This window comes from Rosa rugosa, chromosome 1 (genome assembly GCF_958449725.1).
Source record: "Rosa rugosa chromosome 1, drRosRugo1.1, whole genome shotgun sequence".
NCBI classification, from domain to species: domain Eukaryota; kingdom Viridiplantae; phylum Streptophyta; class Magnoliopsida; order Rosales; family Rosaceae; genus Rosa; species Rosa rugosa.
In genome coordinates, this window is record NC_084820.1 from 62,490,029 (window position 1) to 62,513,574 (window position 23,546).

General features: G+C 37.5%; 1 protein-coding gene and 4 non-coding genes across 5 annotated transcripts; 4 read left to right on the forward strand and 1 right to left on the reverse strand.

Moving 5' to 3' along the window:
- Positions 1 to 6,386: 6,386 nt before the first annotated feature.
- LOC133725974 (AUGMIN subunit 2-like) lies at positions 6,387 to 11,706 on the reverse strand. The gene is made up of 6 exons (XM_062153404.1): positions 9,285 to 11,706; positions 8,898 to 9,023; positions 8,654 to 8,758; positions 7,655 to 7,723; positions 7,144 to 7,257; positions 6,387 to 6,932 (listed from the first exon to the last, which is right to left on the reverse strand). The coding sequence occupies exons 1-6, from the start codon at positions 9,405 to 9,407 to the stop codon at positions 6,588 to 6,590; spliced, it is 882 nt and encodes a 293-aa protein (XP_062009388.1). The 5' UTR covers positions 9,408 to 11,706; the 3' UTR covers positions 6,387 to 6,587.
- Positions 9,765 to 9,951, forward strand: LOC133727577 (small nucleolar RNA Z112). Its single transcript, XR_009855258.1, has one exon. It is a non-coding gene; the product is annotated as a small nucleolar RNA Z112 (small nucleolar RNA).
- On the forward strand, positions 10,028 to 10,174 carry LOC133727605 (small nucleolar RNA snoR2/U65). The gene has a single exon (XR_009855284.1). It is a non-coding gene; the product is annotated as a small nucleolar RNA snoR2/U65 (small nucleolar RNA).
- Positions 10,260 to 10,340, forward strand: LOC133727586 (small nucleolar RNA snoR77Y). The gene has a single exon (XR_009855267.1). It is a non-coding gene; the product is annotated as a small nucleolar RNA snoR77Y (small nucleolar RNA).
- On the forward strand, positions 10,487 to 10,630 carry LOC133727599 (small nucleolar RNA snoR74). Its single transcript, XR_009855280.1, has one exon. It is a non-coding gene; the product is annotated as a small nucleolar RNA snoR74 (small nucleolar RNA).
- Positions 11,707 to 23,546: the final 11,840 nt, after the last annotated feature.

Genomic DNA, 23,546 nt, shown 5'->3' on the forward strand with positions numbered 1-23,546 from the left:
GAGAACTGATTTTTTTTTTTTTGAGAGAAGAGAGAGAACTGATTTGGTTTTGAAATTGAAACACAAATCAGGTATACTGATACTACGGGTAAAATGGGAAACAAAAATATGACAAACTGACCTTTTTTAACATCACTTCATTAATAATAAGGACTAAATTAATATTGCTAACAATTTATAATTGACCTTTTTATCAAGTGGGAAACTAAGTGACTTTTTTATCATTTCACACTCTAATGTGACCTTTTCCATCATTTCCCTTAAAATTAATTAGTAATAAATACTATTTAACTAATAGTAATTGGTTAAGAGCTAAACACGTTACCAAATTTTAAATATTTTAGACCATTAATTGGATATATTACTAATCCAGTGATCCAAAATATTTAACAAAATGGGTGTATGGCAAACACCAGGATACCTAAAAAAATTTCATAAATATTGAATAAGATCGAGGTGTAATGAATAGGATGGACCAACCGTCTATTACATAGTTACATATGTATATAGAACCATCTATTATAACATATATGTATGTTCCTTTTTTCTTAACAAGAAGAGAATTTATTAGTCACGTGACTAGACCGGCTCATTTAATAGAAGGTCATTTTAACTTTTAAGGGTTTCGTCAATGAATTCACTTGTTAGGCGCAGCCCTGATTAATTATTGTGATCATCATGTATTGCATTGCATTGCACTGGATTAACTGCTACTTGTTTATTTGCATTCCGTAGATTATCTTATTTCTTTATTTTCTCGGCTTTTCATATTGGTTTTCTCAATGCAGGTGGCTCGCAAAGAGCTACTCTTGCAAGGTTGAGTGCTGTTCATTGGTACTTGTTTATTTGCATTCCGTAGATTATTCTTGTATGTGTTAGCGTGAGTCATGGAGTAATATTAGGAATGTAATATATTGTAATTATATCGTAGTTAGTACTTACCTATTCTATGTGTGGTAGAGAATAGAGACGCAAGTCAATTATATTCCTGTAATCTTCTTTATATACCTCTACTGTGAGATGAATATAATATCAGAAAATTCATTCTCTCTATCTCGTCTTTTTGACTTGGTATCAAAGCAAAGATATGAGAGGACTTTGTCTCTTATTTCTTACTTTTAATTTTCCCTAGTTCAAGGAATTAATTCAAAAACCCCATTGTTAGGGTTATTGTTCCTTTAACAGAGTTACTCTCACGCTGTTATCTCTCTTGCATTGACATCCGTCCAAGAACGACTAGATCGTCTTCTTCTTGGACTTCGACGTCATCAGACTAGCCACCTCCATCTCCCGTTCAGACAGGCTTCGTCTCCCGTCCAGACCGCCTTCGTCTCCCTCGTTCAGACCCAATGTTTTGCTTTGGGCACCATAGATCAGCTTCTCCAGATCGGTTTCCTCCACCGCGCCGTCAGACCATTTGTTCCGTTCGACGACATCATCATCAGATTGGGTTCACATCAGACCCGATCACCTTCATTAGATTGGGTTCATATCAGACCCGCGGTTTCCTGTTGGTCGCGTTCTTCAGCCCCGTTCGGTCCCTCTTCAGGCCATCAGTTTCTCCCTGTTAGGGAGAACCCAGATCAGACCTTCACTGGCAATGATACTGTTGATATGGATAGACTGCAGAGGCAGCTAGACTCTGAGTTTGAGATGAAGGACTTGGGTGAACTTAAGTACTTCTTAAGAATTGAGGTAGCCATGGGGAGAGAAGGGATCTACCTGTGCCAGAGGAAGTACGTTCTTGACTTGCTGACAGAGACAAGTTTGTTGGATTGCAGACCTATTGATACTCCTATTGAGCAGAACCATTGTTTAGCTGAGTATACGGATCAGGTACCTACTGATCGAGCTCGCTATCAAAGGTTAGTTGGGCGCTTGATTTATTTGGCTCATACTAGACCAGATGTTGCATATGCAGTGAGTGTGGTGAGTCAGTTCATGCATAACCCGAGTGAGAGTCACATGGATGCTGTTATGCGAATTTTGAAGTACTTGAAGTCAACTCCAGGAAGGGGAGTGATGTTTTCTAAACACAACAACATTCTTGAGGTTTATGGCTTCACAAATGCAGATTGGGCTGGAAATATTACAGACAGGAGGTCGACATTAGGTTACTTTACCTTTATGGGAGGTAATTTAGTTACATGGAAGAGTAAGAAACAGAAAGTCGTGGCATAATCTAGTGCTGAGGCCGAGTATAGAGGTATGGCTCACGGAGTGTGTGAATTGCTGTGGTTGAGAAATCGGTCACGTGACCTAGGTTTCAAACTCAAAAGTACTATGCAGTTGTATTGTGACAACAAGGTAGCCATTAATATATCACAGAATCCAGTACAACATGATTGTACTAAGCATGTGGAGGTTGATCGTCACTTTATAAAGGAGAAGCTAGATGCCAAAATTATTAGCTTTCCTTTTGTTCCTACTGAAGAGAGATATACTTACCAAAAGAGTTTCCAGAAAGGCGTTTTATGACTCACTAAGCAAGTTGGGCATGGTTGATGTGTATGCGCCAACTTGAGAGGGAGTGTTAGCGTGAGTCATGGTGTAATATTAGGAAGAACCATTCTTAGGTTCACCCCTAGAGTGAATAAACATATTCACCCCCATTGTCGATTAACTCACTTTTACTTAATAAATTTATAATCCAACGGTCCATATCTTAAATTAGCATTTAAAGATCATCTCTGTAAAAAATCAATCGAATCCAAAATCGTTTAATTATCTAATTGAATCAAACAAATGGACGGTTCTAACAACACTTACTGTTATTGTGATGAACCGTCCATGTATTTCATAGAAATGAATAACTAAAAGGTCTTCAATTTGATTGATTTTTTACATAGCTAATCTTTGTATTACATTATACAACATGAGTGGTTGGATTAGAAAATTATAAAGTTATTATGCGTTAATCACAAGAGAGTGTGAATATGCTAATTCACCCAAAAGGGTGAAACCTGAGAATTGTCATATTAGGAATGTAATATATTATAATTATATCGTAGTTAGTACTTATCTATTCTATGTGTGTGGTAGAGAATAGAGACGTAAGCTTACTTTCTGTAATCTTCTTTATATACCTCTACTGTGAGATGAATATAATATCAGAAAATTCATTCTCTCTATCTCGTCTTATTTGACTGTATGTTGTTTCTGCAGAGGAACTGAAAGGAAGTCACGGAAAACAGGTGGAACAGGCTTTTGCAGACCATGGCGTTGTATGGAAATTGAAAGAGGTATGGCATAATACACGTTTAATTTCTACCAAAATTCTTATTGACAAACAAAAGGAATTGGGGACTATGAAAAGTATTGTTGACAAAACACGTCCTTCTCTCTTTTACTACAACAGCTTGAGCCGCAGGACGAATATTAATCGCATATGTCCAAGTTTAAGTCGGAACAATTTCATTAATGAAAAGCTGATGTTCAATAAAACTGTAGAGAACGCAATCAGTCTTTTCAATTTTAGCAATTTCTACCAATATTTTCACTTGAGTGCACAAGGCCTTAGAAGTATTGTCTGGCGATTTGGAATGTGAAATCATCGGGATTCAGAAACCTAATGCATTGAGTAAGGTGCGCATTTTGTGTGTGTGTGTATATTTTTTAGGGTCCTTGACCAAAAGCCCCAAAATGAGCCAAAGTTATCCCACTTACCCCAGCAAGAGATTTTTATTCTCACTTACCCAATTTGAAGAAAAATGACAATTTTACCCTTAATCAAATTAATAAACCCCTTATCTCTCTCATCTCTCTCATCCCTCTCCGATTTCTGTCAGATCTCTCTCTCTCTCTACCTTGCAAAGTTCCAACGCCAACTCTGCCTACTACTAGACTCCGGCCGCCCACCACGGCGTCGTCACCAGCGACTGGCTGGCCTAGGCTCAGACCGCCGTGGCCGAAACCCCGACGAACAAGGGTCGGTTGTCGCCGCCGTTAACCTCGACTACTGTCGCCGTCGACTGCATCTGTCTCTCTCTCTCCTCCCTCTCGCCGTTGTCGTTACGCGGTCTTAGTTTCAGCAACAGCATCCTCGGGTTTTCCAGAAACAGCTATGGATCTTCCTCTGCCTTCTGCTTGTTGTTCGTGCTCGCTGCTTCTACCTCCCTGTGTCGCTTTACAGAGAGAGCTTCGAATTACAGAGAGCATGGCCTCCAAGAGCTCTACGAGATCGAGCTCAGCGACCTATTCGTACATACAGAGCTTGATTAGTTTGACGCCGGAACGGTAAATTTCACTGGATTTTGTATCGGTTTTGTTTTACCCATGGCTAATTGTATCGAATTGGTCTCTATTAAGTTTATTTACTGGCTCTACTGTGGTGTAGATTAGAAGTTGTGGTAATTGTGAACCTGCTATTGGAATTTGACTGTCAGTAAATTTGAAAAGATTGTACAGTGTTTGTGATTATGGTTCAATCTCAGAGTTTTGTAATTGCAATACTTTGATTTTCGGTTCACTGTCAGTTCTTTTTTTTTTCTTTTTCTTTTTTGTAAAATGGGGACTATTAAAGTTATATTGGAGGGCAATAGACGGCTATTGGGGGGCAATAGACGTTTTGAATTGATGTAATCTCCTTGTTTTTTTTTCTGTAATCAAAGTTTTATTTGTCTAAATTTAGGGAGATTAGTTTTCATTCTGGCAACTGAAAGTCCTATTGGGGGGCAATAGACGTCTATTGGGGGGCAATAGACGTCTATTAGGGGGCAATACATGGCTGATAGACGTCTATTGGGGGACAATAGATGGCTGATAGTCGTCTATTGGGGGGCAATACATGGCTGATAGTCGTCTATTGGGGGCCAATAGACGTCTATTAGGGGGCAATAGTCGTCTATTGGGGGCCAATACACGTCTATTAAGGGCAAAAAAAACTTTCCGGTGAGATTTTCAGCAAATTCCGGTGGGCGGCAGCCGGTGACAGGATTCCGGCGAAAGTTGGCCGGATTCCGGCAGCCGGTGACCGGATTCCGGCGGCCGGTGACGGGCTCCGGCGAAGTCTCCTATGGTTTCTCTCTCTTCCATTTTCTCTATCTCTCTCTCTAAGTAACAAAGGGGTGAGGGGTAAAATGGTATTAAAAAAAAATTAAAAACAAAAAAAAAATCTTAATGGGGTATTAGGGAAGACTCCCTTAGAGTGTATTGGGTAAGAGAGAATTAAAAAAACTTAATGGGGTAAGTGGGAAAAAAATCCCTAGAAATGGGGTAAATGGACAAAACCCCTATTTTTTATCATCCTCTTTCTGTAAATTTATTATGTTATTCAATGTTAGAAAAGTAGCTCACCCTTCATCCTCTGCCAATTTTAACTGGTATGTGCAGGAAGAATTTATTAACTCGTACAAACTTTTCATTGACAATTGGAAAAAAAGAAACATGCGAGTGAAGTGCTCCTACTAAATCTTGCTCTCTGATCTTCCCATGAAGTTAAAAGAATATATATATATATATGTATCTTCTAGCAAATACTGATATGGTTTCGCTTGCTGACGCTGTTAGACACTCTTTTCCAGCCGTTCTAATTTTTCATATATAATGGGACGCAGAATCTTGCGAAACAGATGGGAGACTGTTATCTTCTTTTTGCTGCAAGCCTGCAAGCGGTGGTGTTGTTGTTGTTGTTTTGTGATTTTGACGGTTATATTCCACCTTTCCTTTACTGATCTTCAGACTTGAGGTGAAGTGAGAATCATGGGTTTAATTTAATTTGATTCTCAAATAATTTGGTAGAATGTCTTACTGTTGTGGCAAAGGCACCTGTAGTAACAAGAATAGTGAGGCATCTGGTGGCGATGCTTCTTTTAACGAATCCCGGGCCAAAGCGTCAGTGGACCGTTATGAAAAGTATAAGGATCGTCTGATTAGTTTCCTTTTACACGCTGTAGTTTTAAATCTTCATATCCAACTACATACTTTGTTCTAGCTTTCTTGGTTGAAACTTCATCTTATGCATGTGTAAGCATGATTTGCAGGTTCCTTGGCCTGTTGTGTAGACCTATGTGGATGCTCTTTTGTGTATCATAAGGCCTGATCAGACGGGTTGTTATATTAGTTTGTGTTTGAACATTTGACTAGATGACCCTTGCTTGTTAGATTAGCCGTGGAGTTAGTATCTGCTACAATAACGGAGAACCCAGAAATCCAGAAAACCTATAAACCAAGAACAAAGAAGCGAGAAATCAAGAACAGAGAAACCACTGCAGGAATTTTGCTCATACTATCATAGGAAGCAAGCTAAAATGCCTAAAAGTGAAAGTGCCAAATTTTGGTACCGGGAGAATCCACGGCAGTTGTCTTCATGAAGTTTTGGGAGCATAACCACATGTTAAAGCTTTTACTTGTGAAACAGTGTCTTACTTAGGGCACAATTCCCAATATAATATAATCAAATGTATTACTGCACAAACTAATGTTTTTCAAGTTCAGAACTTACAGAATCACGTATCACTGCACAAACTCATGTTTTTCAAGTTCAATATGGCAAGTGTATGCAGAGGCCGCTGCGCTATATTACAAATGCATGACCTATTTCTATTTTCACATCAAAACATACATTGGCTCACAACAAAAGTCAGCTTTCAAGTAGCAGCCTTTTTAACTGAAGGAGGCCAGGACAATCTCCTGTGGCTAGAGCCGTCCAGCTCACTTTCATCTTCTGCTTCATGATGCTTGATATCCGTCCTTCTTGAGCTTTTGATAGCCAAGTCATCAAAGCTTGGTTCGGTTTTCCAGGGAGGTGGAGTTACACAATCGGAAACCCCTGGTACTCTTCTGGAATCCTTGGCCGGTGTGATAGGAGAAGAGGTATCAGAATGACCTACTCTGAGATGTTGAAGTGTTGCAAACGACTCCCTCATAGCAGACATTGCTTCGAAAAACCTGGTGCATGATGCTAAGGCAACAGGAATTGGACGAAGCATTTCCTGCATCAGTTGAAGAAAATAAAGTTCTCTGATGAAATGCTTAAAGACTTCCTCCGCTGGGGCCTTGAGGAAGGAAATGTAAAAGACACACTCACATGTGGTCTAGAAACATTATCAAATATGCGCGAAGCTTATAATAACAACAACAAAAAAGTTATGCTTTACTCAATCTGGATGAATAGAAACAAATGAAATGTTTCTACAAACATACCCCCCATACTGAAGGAGGCTCCTTAAATGTCTGGCTCCACTGGAAATCGGCAACTGAAGCTGTTAATGCTCCATAATCACTAGCAGCCTTCATCAGTAATTCAGAGAATTGTTTCTGCATAAACCAAGCAAATATGCCAAAAGAAGCATTAAGAAAAGTCTTCTTCAACATAATAAGATTTCCAACAAAATCATCTTCATTGTCAGGAAATTAACCTTTAACTGTTTTCAAAGATTGATATTTCCCAAAAGCTAAATAATTATTATTCATATATTTCATGACTAGAGTTATGACATATAATTGATTTATTAGAACAGTGAATTTGATGAAAATACCCTATAAAGAAGGATTTTGAACAAAGGCTGTTTAGACTGGACCAAATAAATAAGATTGATCCTGTATAATCGTAGTGAAGGATGTACAATACAGGTAAAGATATATAAATTCGCAGTTCGAAACTTCAAATGAAGATAGAAATTTTAATCAAACATAAGAGATATGAGCAATTTACCTGATACTCTGCTTCCACTGGAATACAATCGAGCGAATATGGTTGTTGGAGACGAGCAATGATACGATCCTGTCAGAACATAGAAACAGAATAGGGTATAACTGAGATACAAACAGATGAAGTCAACTACTGATGTCAAAAACACAAAACAGCATATGCTGGTGGAATGAAAGAGGAAGGATAGACAATGTAAATTTGCTATGTGTGTCCATCGTCACTTAACTTCCAGACAACCAAGTTAACCAAACATAAGTTTGCCATATCACCATCCCAAACATATCTTTGAGAGCATAATCTTGAAAGGACAGGCATCAATCACTTCAGAAGAGAGGTTATTCTTCCGTTCAGATTTCATATGTTTCTCAGGGGTGAACATTTGAAACTTTGACAGTTCAAAATTCCATTTTAATATCATACATTAACTATGCTGATACCAGCCAAATGGCTGAGAAGGTTATTTTTCAGTAAGACAACTCTGACGATGCATGCATCAATGAAAGAACAAAAACTATGCCACATGGCTGAGACGTTTATCTTTCTTAAGGCTTCATTGTGTGACCTTTCTATCACTAAAAGTGAATGCATCTTGACGCACATTAAAGCTGATATATGAAATTCAGCACGAGTGTCTTCAGTGTATTACTAAGACCTTGAAATAGTTTGTCCTGTAAGTTTTCCCATGAACTATACAGATATTAAAGAAACCCCAATGCACTAGAATATGCAAAGAGTATCTAATGTTGAACCATAATATGATTGATCAATTCAATTCGATAATACCTCAGATGGACTACAGAAATTTATGGTGTATATTAACACACAGAATTTACCCAACTTTGTTCTTAGAAGCACTGGAATGCAACAAGTGCATGTCAAAATCAGAAATATAGAATATCGAGCATCAGCATTTTCAAAGAGACATGGAAATACAGCAGAAGAATCTTCAACATATACATTCAAAAACTAACTATGTACAACCACAAAATGCAAAAACTTTACCTTGTTCTGAATGACGTCTTTTAGAATCGTAGTAATCCTCGATAGAGTTTCACACTTCTTTTCCATTTCGCTCACATGTGTCAAATGTGATACATTTTTATCATCCTAAAGATAACACAACACAATGTCGGTTCAACAGATCAAAAAACAAAACACAGATCAGAAACCCTTTTGCTACATGAAGAACACTTATATGCATAGCAAATCGAAAAAACAGGACAGAAGATAGACTCGAAAAGCTCACTTTTCTCCCTTGAAGTTCAACTTGCAGATCTGCTATTTTCCTTTGCACACTGGTGAGTTCCCTCAGAACCCTTATCAAGTCATCACCTTTCTCACCAGTACTACACGACCAGCTCTGAAGCTCTTCCTGCATCAACACAACGACTTACCCTAATTGAATTTCCAACCACTAATCATCCACATTACAATTAACCAAACAATAGACACAATTAACCAAATCTTGGTCAAAGCATTGTTCTTTTTTCAATCGGGCGTTCAAAATAAAGCTCAGAAATGTGGAAATGCAAGGGTGAAGAAATCAAATTGAAATGGGTGGAGCTAATTCCGACCCAAAGTGAGCAAAGAAGTAAAATTGGACATGGTAGACAGTAAAAGTTTGGATTTTTACCGGAGTGGGAGCAGCGGCGACTGAGAAACCAAGATCCGAAGCAATAGAGAGAGCATCGGACATGCCTCCGATTCGTCTCAGAGGCTTCTTCCCCACCCAGGTACTATCACTCCCCATCGACATTCCTCCACCCACTTTCTTCTTTTGCTTTTCAGAGACCCACCAAATGCTTCAGAAATTTTCAAAATCAAAAAAGAGCTTTGAAATTGCAAAGGAGGACTCTTTGCCGGCCGGGTCAACCAATTAAAGCCCATTTTATATATAACTGACCCGCCAAGTTGGGCTGGACAACCCGCCAAAATGAGGCCCATTTTCTCAATTAGGGTTTAGGAGGACTATGCTTCCCTATATAAACCCTCTTCTCCGCTACCTAAACTCACTCGCACCATTGGTTTGTTCCGTCTCTCTTCCCAAATTGGGGTTTCTGGGTTTTTAAGGGTTTTGGTGTATATAGGTTCTGGGTTTGTTTAGGGTTTATTGGATCCAGTGAGGAAGCATACCCAAATTGATAGGAAGTGCCGTATGACACTTTAAACAGCGGCGGCTACACGGAACGAGCCACCTCTCGTACCCATCCACCGGTGAGTATTAGTTACTCATCGGTTGGGAACAGGGGTGGCTCCGGTGTGCCGCCGTGTGTGTGATTTGGAACGGGACTCTGAGGGTCATCTTCTTCTTTCTTCTTGTTTAGTGTTTTTGCTGTGCTTTGAATCTGTGTTTGATTTTTGAGTGAAATAGTTTACGGTTCGATGCCACGTCGACGGTAGCCAAAGTGCCTTGACCGACGATGCTATGATTGAACCAAGATTGAAATCTTTCGCTTTCTGATAGGAACCTGTGGATCCTATTTACAATCTGGTCCACGGAGCCGATTTACTGCGATTACATCTATTGCCAATTACTGATATTATTTCTGTGTTTGTTTGTTTGTTTGTTGTTGTTTTTTTTTTTAATATCTGGGTGTTGTTTTGATTGAAGCCTATGATGATTGTATTTTTAGTTGGAATTACCGACTGATGTCTTTGATGATAAATTACTGGCTTTCTGAGGCTTTAGAATCAATATTTCATCTTTGAGTATTGAAAATCTATTTCGTTTTACTAGTATCTAGTGTTTTCTAGTTATATGCAATTAGTACAAGCAAATGTGTAGATTAACGAGTTCTGTGGCTGGTCTAGTATCCGAGTGTATAAACCTGATGTATAAAAGCAGGGTCCTGTTGCCTTGTATGTGAATTGGTCTCTCGTAAACGTCAGGGAAATGAAATAAATTGCAACATTATTGGGTGAACCTCTGTTTGTTCTTTGTGAATGGTGGCTCAAGGTTCAGTAAATGATGCAACATTTTCAATTACAGTTTGATTCTAATATTGGATGGAGCAGTAATCAAGTTAAGAAGTCACATGAGAAGAATCCACAACATATATTTATGTGATCTTTGCTCTAGTAATGAAATGTTCGGTAAATGATGCGACATTTTCAATTACAGTTTGATTCTAATATTTGATTGAGCCGTAATCAAGTTACGTGTGACCACGTGAAGAATCCACAACATATGTTTGTGTGATCTTTGCTCTAGTAATGAATTGAGGATCTTTCAATGAAATACTAGAATTAACTATTTTGAACCCATCAATTCAATCTCTGTATTGCAAATTAGTTGTAGATATTGGAGTGGATTTGATGGATTATTGTGACTTCCAGTTGGAAACAAGATTTTAAGTTGGTGAGTCAGTTTCTTTGCTTTCGATATTCTTCTTCTCGCACAATAGTAGTGGTTGGCAGCCAAAAAACGATATCGGTTTGAATGTCCAATTGAAAGAACGTTTCACTGTCATTGCAAACAAAATCCAACATGGTTCCTTTGGAGTACCAAACATGGGATAGGTAGCACTCTACTTTTTCAAATAATCTGTGATGTTTCACGGCCTAAATCTAACCACATATGGATGATCCGATGATATGAGGGGATAATGATACCGTGACATGTTGAGAGAGTCCCAGAAGAGCCTCCTCATTTTCTCGAGAGAGCAGCTTAAACAGAGTAGTCAAGCCAAGCTGATCACGGTCATTATGTCTCGGCCAGACTTGGACACTTGATGCCTAAAGAGGAACAAGCTACTCCCCATTGCCAAATGCAGACTCATCATCAATTACATTTCCAAAACACTAGAAGTTGATATGTATGATACATGTATGGTCATGGTTAGTATGATGGAGTCTGACCTCCCGTAGTTGGAGGATCGGGCTCTTTCCATTCTCCAAACTAGAAAAGTTTGGAATGAAGTGATGAACTAATTACCAACAGTCCGATATGTAACTGCATGGAAAAATAATTAAGAGCTATACATCATCATCATGCATGTGAATGTCTGTACCGAACCAGTGGTTCATAAAAATTTTAGATGCATTTCCGAACCTAGAGGAAATGGCTTCAAATCTTCTGTCCCCGAAACCCTTGAAGGAATTGTGTCCTAAAACAATCATTTTGATGTAATTATTATTGTAATTATTATTATTCAAAAGGGCAAGTTTATTGTTCATTGCTTATATTTAATATTTGATTGAACAAGGTCCAAGGAATATGAGTTAAAGAGAAAGTAATCTAAAGAGTTAGATGTGTGAGACCTTTACTCTTTCACACTCTTATCCTAAAAGGTTCCTAGTCATAGGATTATCACTTGGACATTGATAATCCGGAAAGACTAGCACATACTATGTATGCTCAATATGGAGGATGATATGTCTCTTGTCATTTGTGTAGAGACACTAATACAAGTATGTGGGTGCTCTTAACTTAAAGAGTACACTGAACGCGATCATTAGAGTTCTTGTATGGAGTCTTACTTACATGTCAAACTTGAACTCTAAATTGCAATAATACAAATTAGTCCTTTGACCTGAGACACCATAGTTGTCTTATGAGTGAATGGATTATTTCTTGATGATGCAATAATATTGTGTCCCTTAATGGATATAATAGATGCATTCATTGGTATAATCAATTCGGTCATGGAGACATGTGAGTGTACAATAAGGAATCTCTATCCTTAAGTAAATAAGGTGTATGTTCAAAGATGTGATTCAATGAGTCTTTGGCCAAAGCATTGAATGAGATTAAAAAGGAGTTTTTAATCACATTCTAAGAATCACATAAGAATGAAAATCACATTAGGGGATTGACATATCAATTCCATACCCCGATGATGTGATTTAGAACATAGTGTTAGAGAAGGACCGTATTGTATTGTAATTCCAATTGAATAGGTTCTTTGTCATTCTACATTAACTAGGGTAGTCATGATATGTTGCAAGACGTCACTCATGACTTGTGAAGTCCCCGAGGATTAATAAACATTTATAATCCTAATAACAAGGGAGAATCAAAAATGGAGTTTTTGATTCGTAAACAAAATAGAATGGTTTCTATAAACTTCACTGCCTTGTTAATTAGAACCTAAGAGATCGCACACCATATAAGTGGATCCTTGAGATTGTATATGAAGAAGATTAAACAAGAGTTGGTTATGAGAAAATAATTAATTAGATTTATTATTTGAACATAATTAGGATTTTCGGGTAAAACCGAACCTATTGGGCCTAAACGATTGTCGGGTTTTGATGTGGACTTGGGCTTCACTAAATGAGATTTAAATGAAAGCCCAAGACACATTTTTAGTGCCCAATAACATGTATGGACCAGCCAAAATATTGGCTTTATGAAAGTCAATATTTTCTTTTAGTAATTGGAGTTATTTCCTATTATATAAAAGTGAAAGCATTGACATAATAATGAAAGTGTGTCTCCACACTATTATTTTCAGTTTTGAGAGAGAGAGAGAGAAAGAGTTCTTTCTTGGTCCATTACAAAATTAAAGGAAAGAAGAACACTTGCATAATTTCTTCTTTTCTTTCATCTTTCTTCATCTCTTGATTCACTTGGTGAAGATCCTTAGAGGCCATATCCTTTTGTGGCTTTACTTGTTACATCAAAGAGAAGATTACAAGCACAAGAAGGAGTTCTTAATCCAAGGTGCTTCAAGGTGGAGGAAACACACACAAGGAGAGATCAAGGAGAGGAACTTTGGTGGTTCACTTGGATCGGATTAAAATCACGCTCCAAGGGTGAGTAGAACATAAACTCCCTCTTTGTTCTTCCTTACTATGCATGCTATGTTTATATACATATCACAATAAGCCAAGATCATGGGTTAAAGGAATGGATTTTATGTTTAGTTAGTAGTTTAATGGTTAAACTAATTCCGCACTAATTAAAAAGTTTTGAAATCCATCTATTCCTTCAATTGGTATCAGAGCCATTGGCTTAATTTTGATATGTTATAAACATTGCTAAGTATGTTGGTTGATGTGATTTTCTTAAGCTTAGAGTAATATGTAATTTAGATCATAAAATTTGCTTTATCATAAAAGTTATGAAGCATGTGATGTAAGGTAGATTTTATGATAGCTAGAAAAAGTTTTCTGGAAATTACATGTAAGAAGTGGTTTAAGTTTTATGAAACTTATGCATATGAGATATGTATTAAGGGATTCTATATGTTTGTTAATTAAGGTGTTAATCTTAGAAACATGTTAGATTATATATGCTTTAGGGTATGCATGATTTTTGGCTTCAAAGATGAAGTAAACAAGTGTTCAATGGATGAACACAAAGCTGAAATTTTATTTCCAGCTTTGGAACATGTCTAATCTAGTTATGAACTAGCTAATTTTTCATGGTGTTTGTTTTTCACTTTTGATCCATAAATTCATGAATTCAAATTTACCTAATAGTTAATGATGACATAAAATCATTTCCATGTTTCCCTCACCAAAAGGTTGGTAGAGTTAGTCATCTTTACTATTAGTTTCTGTAAATTACTCACCAAAAGTTGGAATGAGATAAAAGACATGTCTCCCTAAATTATGAGATAAAAGACATGTCTCCCTAAATCACTCACCAAAAGTTGGTGAATCATGATGTAAAACATCATCCCCTAAATCACTCACCAAAAGTTGGTGATGCATGATGTAAAACATCATCCCCTAAATCACTCATCAAAAGTGATGTGAGACATCATCCCCTAAATTACTCACCAAAAGTTAGTGATGCATGATGTAAGACATCATCATCCCCTAAATCACTCAACTAATTTACTTGCATTAAATTAAAGTAATTTAGTGGTTAACTTATTTTGATTGAGTTAATTATGCTTGTTTAATTAACCTTGTTAATCTTGGTTAATTAAAGGATGATTATGGACTATGGCCAAATATAATTGAGCATGTGATTGGCCGACTATTCATTTTGAATGAATGTGGTTATGTAATTAAAGTAGTTAATTCATTTGGGTTATGTAATTAAAGTAGTTAATTCATTTGGTTGTGTAACTAAGTAGCTTATTTAATTTATTCAAGTTTGATTAAATTAAATGGGAGCTTGTATGCCCCTCATCCACTCTTGTAATCAAAGATGGAGGCACATGAGGATGATCCAAAGAAGAAGTTTGAAGTCATCAAGCCTTGAAAGGAGTTCAAGTGCAAAGTGTAATAACTTAGCTTAGTTATTTAATTCTCGTAATCGTTACGCGTAATTAAAATCAACCACCCAAACATGACCTTGATCCAACATATTGGCTCATGTTGGATCAAACAACAAGTCCATAATCATCCTATGTGACCTATTATAATTGCATGTTCATTGCACTTGATCAAGTAATTTTATATTTCCCATGATTCCATTTGAAAAATGTTTTTGATGAAATCAAATTGTTTTCTGAAAACAATTAGTGGGAGTATTTTATTATAGATCAAGTATAATGAATGTGTGATTGCATTAGGATCAAAGCAAATGCAATGTGATTGTTATTAATGAGATTATTAAAGATGAGACCTTAAAATTCCCTCAAAGTGATATTAAGTTGAAAAACGAAGAAGTCATTATGAATGCTTCTTTGTGGCCTTCCAACATTGTAATCTCCTAGTAGATGTTCTTGCATGTGAATATCATTCCGAACGGAGGTATTTCTTGCTAGGAGCATTAAAGAGAGGTTATTCAACATTTGATGTTGTAAGGTAGGGACAAATCTTGGTCAATATTCTATTATGATGAGATTTAATTTTTGATCTCTATACTTACATGAGATGTTGGGTATAGCTTAACTAGAGTAATTTATCAATATCCTATTATGGTGAGACTTAATTACTTTAGAGGCCAAAGTTATGGATATTCACATTTGATGTGATTGGATAAGAGTATCCTCTCATGGAAATTAAGTTGACTTATAGTTCTATTATGATGCGGCCAACTTAATGAAAATGAGTCTTCCATACTCACTAAGAGTTTTAATTTATACTCTCGAATTCCTTTGAGGGATTTGGAATTTGTTAAAATAGTGAGAGGGTGCCATTTGATTCTTAAGACCCGAGTCACTTGGTTTTAAAATCAATCTCACTTCTTTTATTTTATGTTATGTAGACTGCAATATGTCAGGACATCCTATCACCAAAATTCTCAATGAAAATCGTCTTGAGGGCCCAAACTTCAATGACTGGCTCCGCAATTTGAAAATTGTATTGACATTCGATAAGATCGCTTATGTCTTACAAAATGCACCTCCTCACACTCCATTGGCTCAAGATGCAACCGATGAGCAACGTGTTGCTTATCAAAAAGCATAAGGATGATGACACGCAAGCTAAATGTGTTATGCTTGCATCCATGAACTCACAACTTCAGAAGCAACATGAGAATATGGATAGCGCCAGTTCTATATTACTTCATCTCACTGAATTGTTTGGTGAGAGAAATAGAAATGTGCGCTTCACAGTAGTCAATGAGCTTGTTAAGACAAAGCATGTGAGGGGTGCACCTGTTCATCAACATGGTCTAAAAATGATAGGCCTTATTGAGCAAATTCAAGACCTTGGATTTGCACTTGATGCGGAGCTAGCTCAAGATCTTCTTCTTTCCTCCCTAGATGATTCATTTTCTCAGTTCATAATGAACTATAATATGCAACAAATGGATCATACTCTTTCTGATATTCTCAATATGCTGGTAACAGCTGAGAAGCAAATTAAGAAAGAGAGTGGGAGTGCGGCTATTATCGCTTCTTCTTCATCCAGTAAGTCCAAATGTAAAGGCAAAGGGAAGAAGAAACAAGTGATAAAGCCTAAGGGAGTAGTCCAAAAGAAGAAGAAGAAGGAACAAAAGGAACCAAAATGTATTTGTTTCTTTTGCAACAAAGATGGGCACTGGAAGAGGAATTGCAAAGCTTATCTTGCATCCTTGAAGAACAAGTCTTCAACAGAAGGTATGATCAATGTGATTGAATCAATATTTACAGTTAATAATACTTCCACTTGGATAATTGATTCAGGTGCATCCCACCATGTTTGCACTTCGTTGCAGGACCTAGTGGGAGCAAGGAAGCTTAAAGCTGGAGAAATTTCCCTACGTGTAGGAAATGGCACAAGAGTTGATGCCAAAGCCGTGGGGACTTATATTTTGAAGTTACCATCAGGAGATACATTGGAGTTAAATAATTGTCTTTATCTTCCTATATGTATAAAGAACCTTATCTCCATCTCCATGCTTTTGAAGGATGGTTATAGAGTAGTTTTTGATAAACTAAGTGGTTTTGTATCTATTAATGAACGCATGATATGTCATGCTAATATTATTGATGGTCTCTTTCATCTAGCTTTAGATGGTAGTATTAACTGTATGAAGGAAAATGCTTTGGGATCTAAGAGAACTCGAGAAACGGTTAACCCCATTAAGATGTGGCACCTTAAACTTGGTCATATTAGCCAAGATAGAATTCACAAATTATCCAAAAATGGATACTTAGAGTCATTAGGATCTGATCCTATGCCTACTTGTGAGTCTTGTCAAAAAGGAAAAATGACCAAGTCACATTATGGTGGACAAAGAACAAGAGTTAAAGAACTCCTAGGCCTAATACATATCGATGTATGTGGTCCCATGTCTACTATTAGTAGAGGTGGATTCTCATACTTCATAACCTTTACCGATGATTATTCTCGGTTTGGCTATTTATACCTTATGAAGAACAAATCTGAAGCCTTTGAAAAGTTCAAAGAATTTAAGAATGAAGTTGAGAAACAAACCGACAGAAGTATTAAGGCTCTAAGATCTGATCGAGGAGGCGAATACTTAAGCAATGAGTTTATTGATTATCTCAAACAAGAAGGCATTGTTTCTTCATTAGCTCCTCCTGGAACACCACAACTCAATGGTGTCTCTGAAAGGAGAAATCGAACTTTGTTAGACATGGTTCGTTCCATGATGAGCTATACTGATTTACCTATATCCTTTTGGGGATATGCACTTCAAACAGCAATTTATTTGTTGAATAAAGTGCCTTCCAAGTCCGTCCCTCTTACACCATATGAGATGTGGCATGGGAAGAAACCAAGTCTCAATCATATTAAGATTTGGGGTTGTCCAGCTTATGTCAAAAGACTAGAAGCAGGCAAGCTTGAAGCTAGATCAAGCAAGTGTTTATTTGTGGGATATCCTAAAGATAGTTTAGGATATTATTTCTATCAACCTGAAGAACAAAAGGTGTTTGTTAGCAGGAATGCCACTTTCCTTGAAAGGGACTATGTCCTTGATGGAAATGTTGAGCAAATGGTAGAACTCAAGGAAGTGTCCAACAAGCCACAAACTAACACTTCATTTCCCGTTGAACAACTTCCTGAACCAACTATAACACAAACTCCAAGAATATCTAGTAGGATCCGGATACCTCCCAAGAGGTATGGTTTGTGTCATGAAAGCCTTGGGGAGTTAAATCTCCTTGGTGACAATGAAAACCTGCATGATCCTTCTAGTTATAATGAAGCAATGTCAAACGTTGACTCAAAGAAATGGCAAGAAGCCATGGAATCCGAGATTGACTCTATGTATACCAATCAAGTCTGGACTCTCGTTGACCCTCCACCTGGTATTAGACCAATTGGAAACAAATGGGTCTTCAAGAAAAAGATAGGTTCAGATGGTAAAATAGAAACCTACAAAGCAAGGTTGGTGGCAAAGGGCTATAAGCAAAGAGAGGGCATTGATTATGAAGATACGTTCTCTCCTGTTGCCATGGTTAAATCTATTCGGATATTATTTGCTATAGCTGCTCACTATGATTATGAGATATGGCAAATGGACGTAAAGACTACCTTTCTGAATGGCAACCTTGAGGAAGACCTTTATATGGATCAACCTGAAGGCTTTACGTCTAAAGATGACATTCATAAAGTGTGTAAGCTTCATAGGTCCATCTATGGACTCAAGCAAGCTTCAAGGAGTTGGAACATCCGTTTTGATGATGCAGTCAAATCTTTTGGTTTCACACAAAACATGGATGAACCTTGTGTTTACAAGAAGGTCAGTGGGAGTGCTGTTGTGTTCCTTGTACTTTATGTAGATGACATCCTACTCTTTGGGAATGATGTAGGAATGTTATCTTCAATTAAAGTTTGGTTGTCCAAGACCTTCCTTATGAAGGATCTTGGAGAAGCTGCCTATGTACTAGGAATAAAGATCTATAGAGACAGATCAAAAAGATTAATTGGATTATCTCAATCCTTGTACATAGACAAAGTGCTGAATAGATTTCACATGGAACAATCTAGGAAGGGTTTTCTGCCTGTCAGACATGGCATTCACCTTTCTAAGAAAATGTGCCCACAAACGATTGAGGAAGTGCAAAAGATGAGCAAGATCCCATATGCATCTGCAATAGGGAGCCTCATGTATGCGATGCTATGCACAAGACCTGATATCAGTTATGGCGTAAGCATAACTAGTCGATATCAGTCCAATCCAGGTTTAGAACACTGGAATGCTGTTAAGAATATCCTTAAGTACTTGAGAAGGACTAAAGATTTATTCCTCGTTTATGGAGGTGGTGATTTGCAATCAGAGTTGCAAGTGGAAGCATACACAGACTCAGATTTTCAATCTGATGTGAATGACAGAAAATCCACATCAGGGTTTGTCTTCACCTTGAATGGAGGTGCAGTAAATTGGAGAAGCTGCAAACAAAGCGTTACTGCAGATTCCACTACTGAGGCAGAATACATTGCAGCATCAGAGGCTGCAAAGGAAGCAGTTTGGATGAAAAAGTTCATCACTGAACTTGATGTTGTTCCTACCATTGAGTCACCGATTCCACTTTACTGTGACAACAATGGGGCAATTGCTCAAGCCAAGGAACCAAGGTCTCATCAAAATCCAAACACATCGAAAGACGTTTCCATATCATAAGGGAGATTGTTAATCGTGGAGACGTTAACATTCTCAAAGTAGCATCTGTTGATAACATATCAGATCCATTCACTAAGCCTTTATCACAAGCAAAGCTAGAACAACATCTTGAGAAGATGGGTGTACGTTTCATGGCTGATTGGGTTTAGTACAAGTGGGAGATTGAAGGAATTGTGTCCTAAAACAATCATTTTGATGTAATTATTATTGTAATTATTATTATTCAAAAGGGCAAGTTTATTGTTCATTGCTTATATTTAATATTTGATTGAACAAGGTCCAAGGAATATGAGTTAAAGAGAAAGTAATCTAAAGAGTTAGATGTGTGAGACCTTTACTCTTTCACACTCTTATCCTAAAAGGTTCCTAGTCATAGGATTATCACTTGGACATTGATAATCCGGAAAGACTAGCACATACTATGTATGCTCAATATGGAGGATGATATGTCTCTTGTCATTTGTGTAGAGACACTAATACAAGTATGTGGGTGCTCTTAACTTAAAGAGTACACTGAACGCGATCATTAGAGTTCTTGTATGGAGTCTTACTTACATGTCAAACTTGAACTCTAAATTGCAATAATACAAATTAGTCCTTTGACCTGAGACACCATAGTTGTCTTATGAGTGAATGGATTATTTCTTGATGATGCAATAATATTGTGTCCCTTAATGGATATAATAGATGCATTCATTGGTATAATCAATTCGGTCATGGAGACATGTGAGTGTACAATAAGGAATCTCTATCCTTAAGTAAATAAGGTGTATGTTCAAAGATGTGATTCAATGAGTCTTTGGCCAAAGCATTGAATGAGATTAAAAAGGAGTTTTTAATCACATTCTAAGAATCACATAAGAATGAAAATCACATTAGGGGATTGACATATCAATTCCATACCCCGATGATGTGATTTAGAACATAGTGTTAGAGAAGGACCGTATTGTATTGTAATTCCAATTGAATAGGTTCTTTGTCATTCTACATTAACTAGGGTAGTCATGATATGTTGCAAGACGTCACTCATGACTTGTGAAGTCCCCGAGGATTAATAAACATTTATAATCCTAATAACAAGGGAGAATCAAAAATGGAGTTTTTGATTCGTAAACAAAATAGAATGGTTTCTATAAACTTCACTGCCTTGTTAATTAGAACCTAAGAGATCGCACACCATATAAGTGGATCCTTGAGATTGTATATGAAGAAGATTAAACAAGAGTTGGTTATGAGCAAATAATTAATTAGATTTATTATTTGAACATAATTAGGATTTTCGGGTAAAACCGAACCTATTGGGCCTAAACGATTGTCGGGTTTTGATGTGGACTTGGGCTTCACTAAATGAGATTTAAATGAAAGCCCAAGACACATTTTTAGTGCCCAATAACATGTATGGACCAGCCAAAATATTGGCTTTATGAAAGTCAATATTTTCTTTTAGTAATTGGAGTTATTTCCTATTATATAAAAGTGAAAGCATTGACATAATAATGAAAGTGTGTCTCCACACTATTATTTTCAGTTTTGAGAGAGAGAGAGAGAAAGAGTTCTTTCTTGGTCCATTACAAAATTAAAGGAAAGAAGAACACTTGCATAATTTCTTCTTTTCTTTCATCTTTCTTCATCTCTTGATTCACTTGGTGAAGATCCTTAGAGGCCATATCCTTTTGTGGCTTTACTTGTTACATCAAAGAGAAGATTACAAGCACAAGAAGGAGTTCTTAATCCAAGGTGCTTCAAGGTGGAGGAAACACACACAAGGAGAGATCAAGGAGAGGAACTTTGGTGGTTCACTTGGATCGGATTAAAATCACGCTCCAAGGGTGAGTAGAACATAAACTCCCTCTTTGTTCTTCCTTACTATGCATGCTATGTTTATATACATATCACAATAAGCCAAGATCATGGGTTAAAGGAATGGATTTTATGTTTAGTTAGTAGTTTAATGGTTAAACTAATTCCGCACTAATTAAAAAGTTTTGAAATCCATCTATTCCTTCAACCCTGTCTCCCTATAAAAACTTGACATTTGGCAATTAAACTTGACACCTGGCCACTTCATTGACAACACTTTGACACCGTTAGTGATAGGGTAAATATCATAAATAGTCACTGAACTATAACACACTTTTGTCACTCAACTTCTGAGAATATCACTTTAGTCACTCAACTTATCAGGCCCGGCCCTGAGACATTCAAGGTCCGGGGCGAAAAATAAAATTGGGCCCTTTATATAAAAAAAAATTAAAAAATATTTCATCGGCCTGGTCGGGCCGGGCCCGGGTTTTACCAGAACCGAGATCGAGCCCTAAAGTGATGAAGCTAACGGCGGACAAGGGAGGCCATCAGTCTTCAAAACACGAAGCAAGGATGGTGGTGGCGTGTTTGCCCATCTGTGAAGACCCACCTTCCCTTTGGCAAGCGAAGCCGCTGAATGAGCGACATTGTTCGCTTCTCGGGGAATCCACTCCCAACGAATCTCGGTAAAGAAGTGACTCTTTCTTCTAATCTCATCGATCAGAGGGTACGTTGTCCAATCTCTACACATGTTTCTTGTCTTGATAGCTTTTATCACCTCTAATGCATCTGATTCCACTACTACTTTCTGGAAATTTGAAGCCAAAGCAGTATTGATCCCATCTAACACTACTTGTGTTTCTGCAATAGGCACAGAGCTGCATACAGTTGATCGAATTGACCCCCCCCAACCACTGCACCCGAGTGATCCCGAATTATTGTACCCAATCCACACGCATCAGAGGAGTTAGTCCATGCCGCATCGCAATTAATCTTAATAAAGCCAGTCGGAGGAGGAGTCCATTTGATTGGAATCGCTGACCTTGGTTGCTGTGAGGTGTTACAAAAGCTTCTAGCTCCTCAGAACTCATTTGCCAGACTAACACCATCACATATTACCTGTTGTGGTGACAAAGCCTTCCAACGGTAGATGAAATCGCACCTAGCAGTCCGTAACTTCCAACAAAGGAAGCTAATCAAAGTAAGTAGCCTCTTTTTTTCTGTTACCGTTGTGATGCAATTGTTGATGCTTGATAACCATGAGTCTAGAGTAGTTACACTCTGTTTATCAATTCTAATTCCCAAGGGCGATCCAAACCAAACCAAGTCCACCCATGTACACAGTATGAGGGAATGCTCAATAGATTCTTCGAAATCACCACAGATACTGTGCTCACTCTCTCTCTCTCTCTCTCTCACACGTTGCCATCCATACTGTGCTCACCAATCAAGGGTGAGCATGGCATATTTAGTCAACCGACCCTTTTTACAAAAAGAGAAAGAGACAAGCTTTTTGCATTTTTGATGTACTATTAGCCTCTCAAACAACAATTTTTTTTTTGCTCCATCTACTGCGAAATTTGTGCCCTGGGCTATCGCCCTGCCTGCCCTGGGCCAGGGCTAGGCCTGCAACTTATATATAATCTAATTCAATCTATTTATGTATATTTTATGTGTTAAAGTCTTGTAAATAATATATTATGTCAAGGTTATTTTGGCCAACTTACTAAAAAGTTATTCTTTCTTTTTCTTCCTTTTTTTTGTCACTTTTTCTGTTCTCTAATTGTTTCTCTCTCCCCGTCTCTTTGATCTGCTCATGGAGCCATGGACCCAATTTTCATAAATCCTCATTGAATCAGATTCCAGATCTAGATCATGTCATCAAGTTGTTGATAATTTGAAACTGAACCAAAATCAAAACATAAGGTAATCTCGTCTTGGTCTTGGATCCAAGGTGAGCTAATCGAGCTGCCGATTTGGTAGCTTTGCAATTGGTGAAGAATCACAAAGAGTATGGAAGGCCATGTTGAAGAGGTCTTGGTCTCAGTAACCATGTCTGAGATGGTGATTGGGGTTATTGTGAATTGTGATTGTAGTTGTAATTACTCATCTACTTTATCTTTTTGTTGGGAGAGACAAGAAGAGGTCTGGAAAGATGGGCTTGTGGAG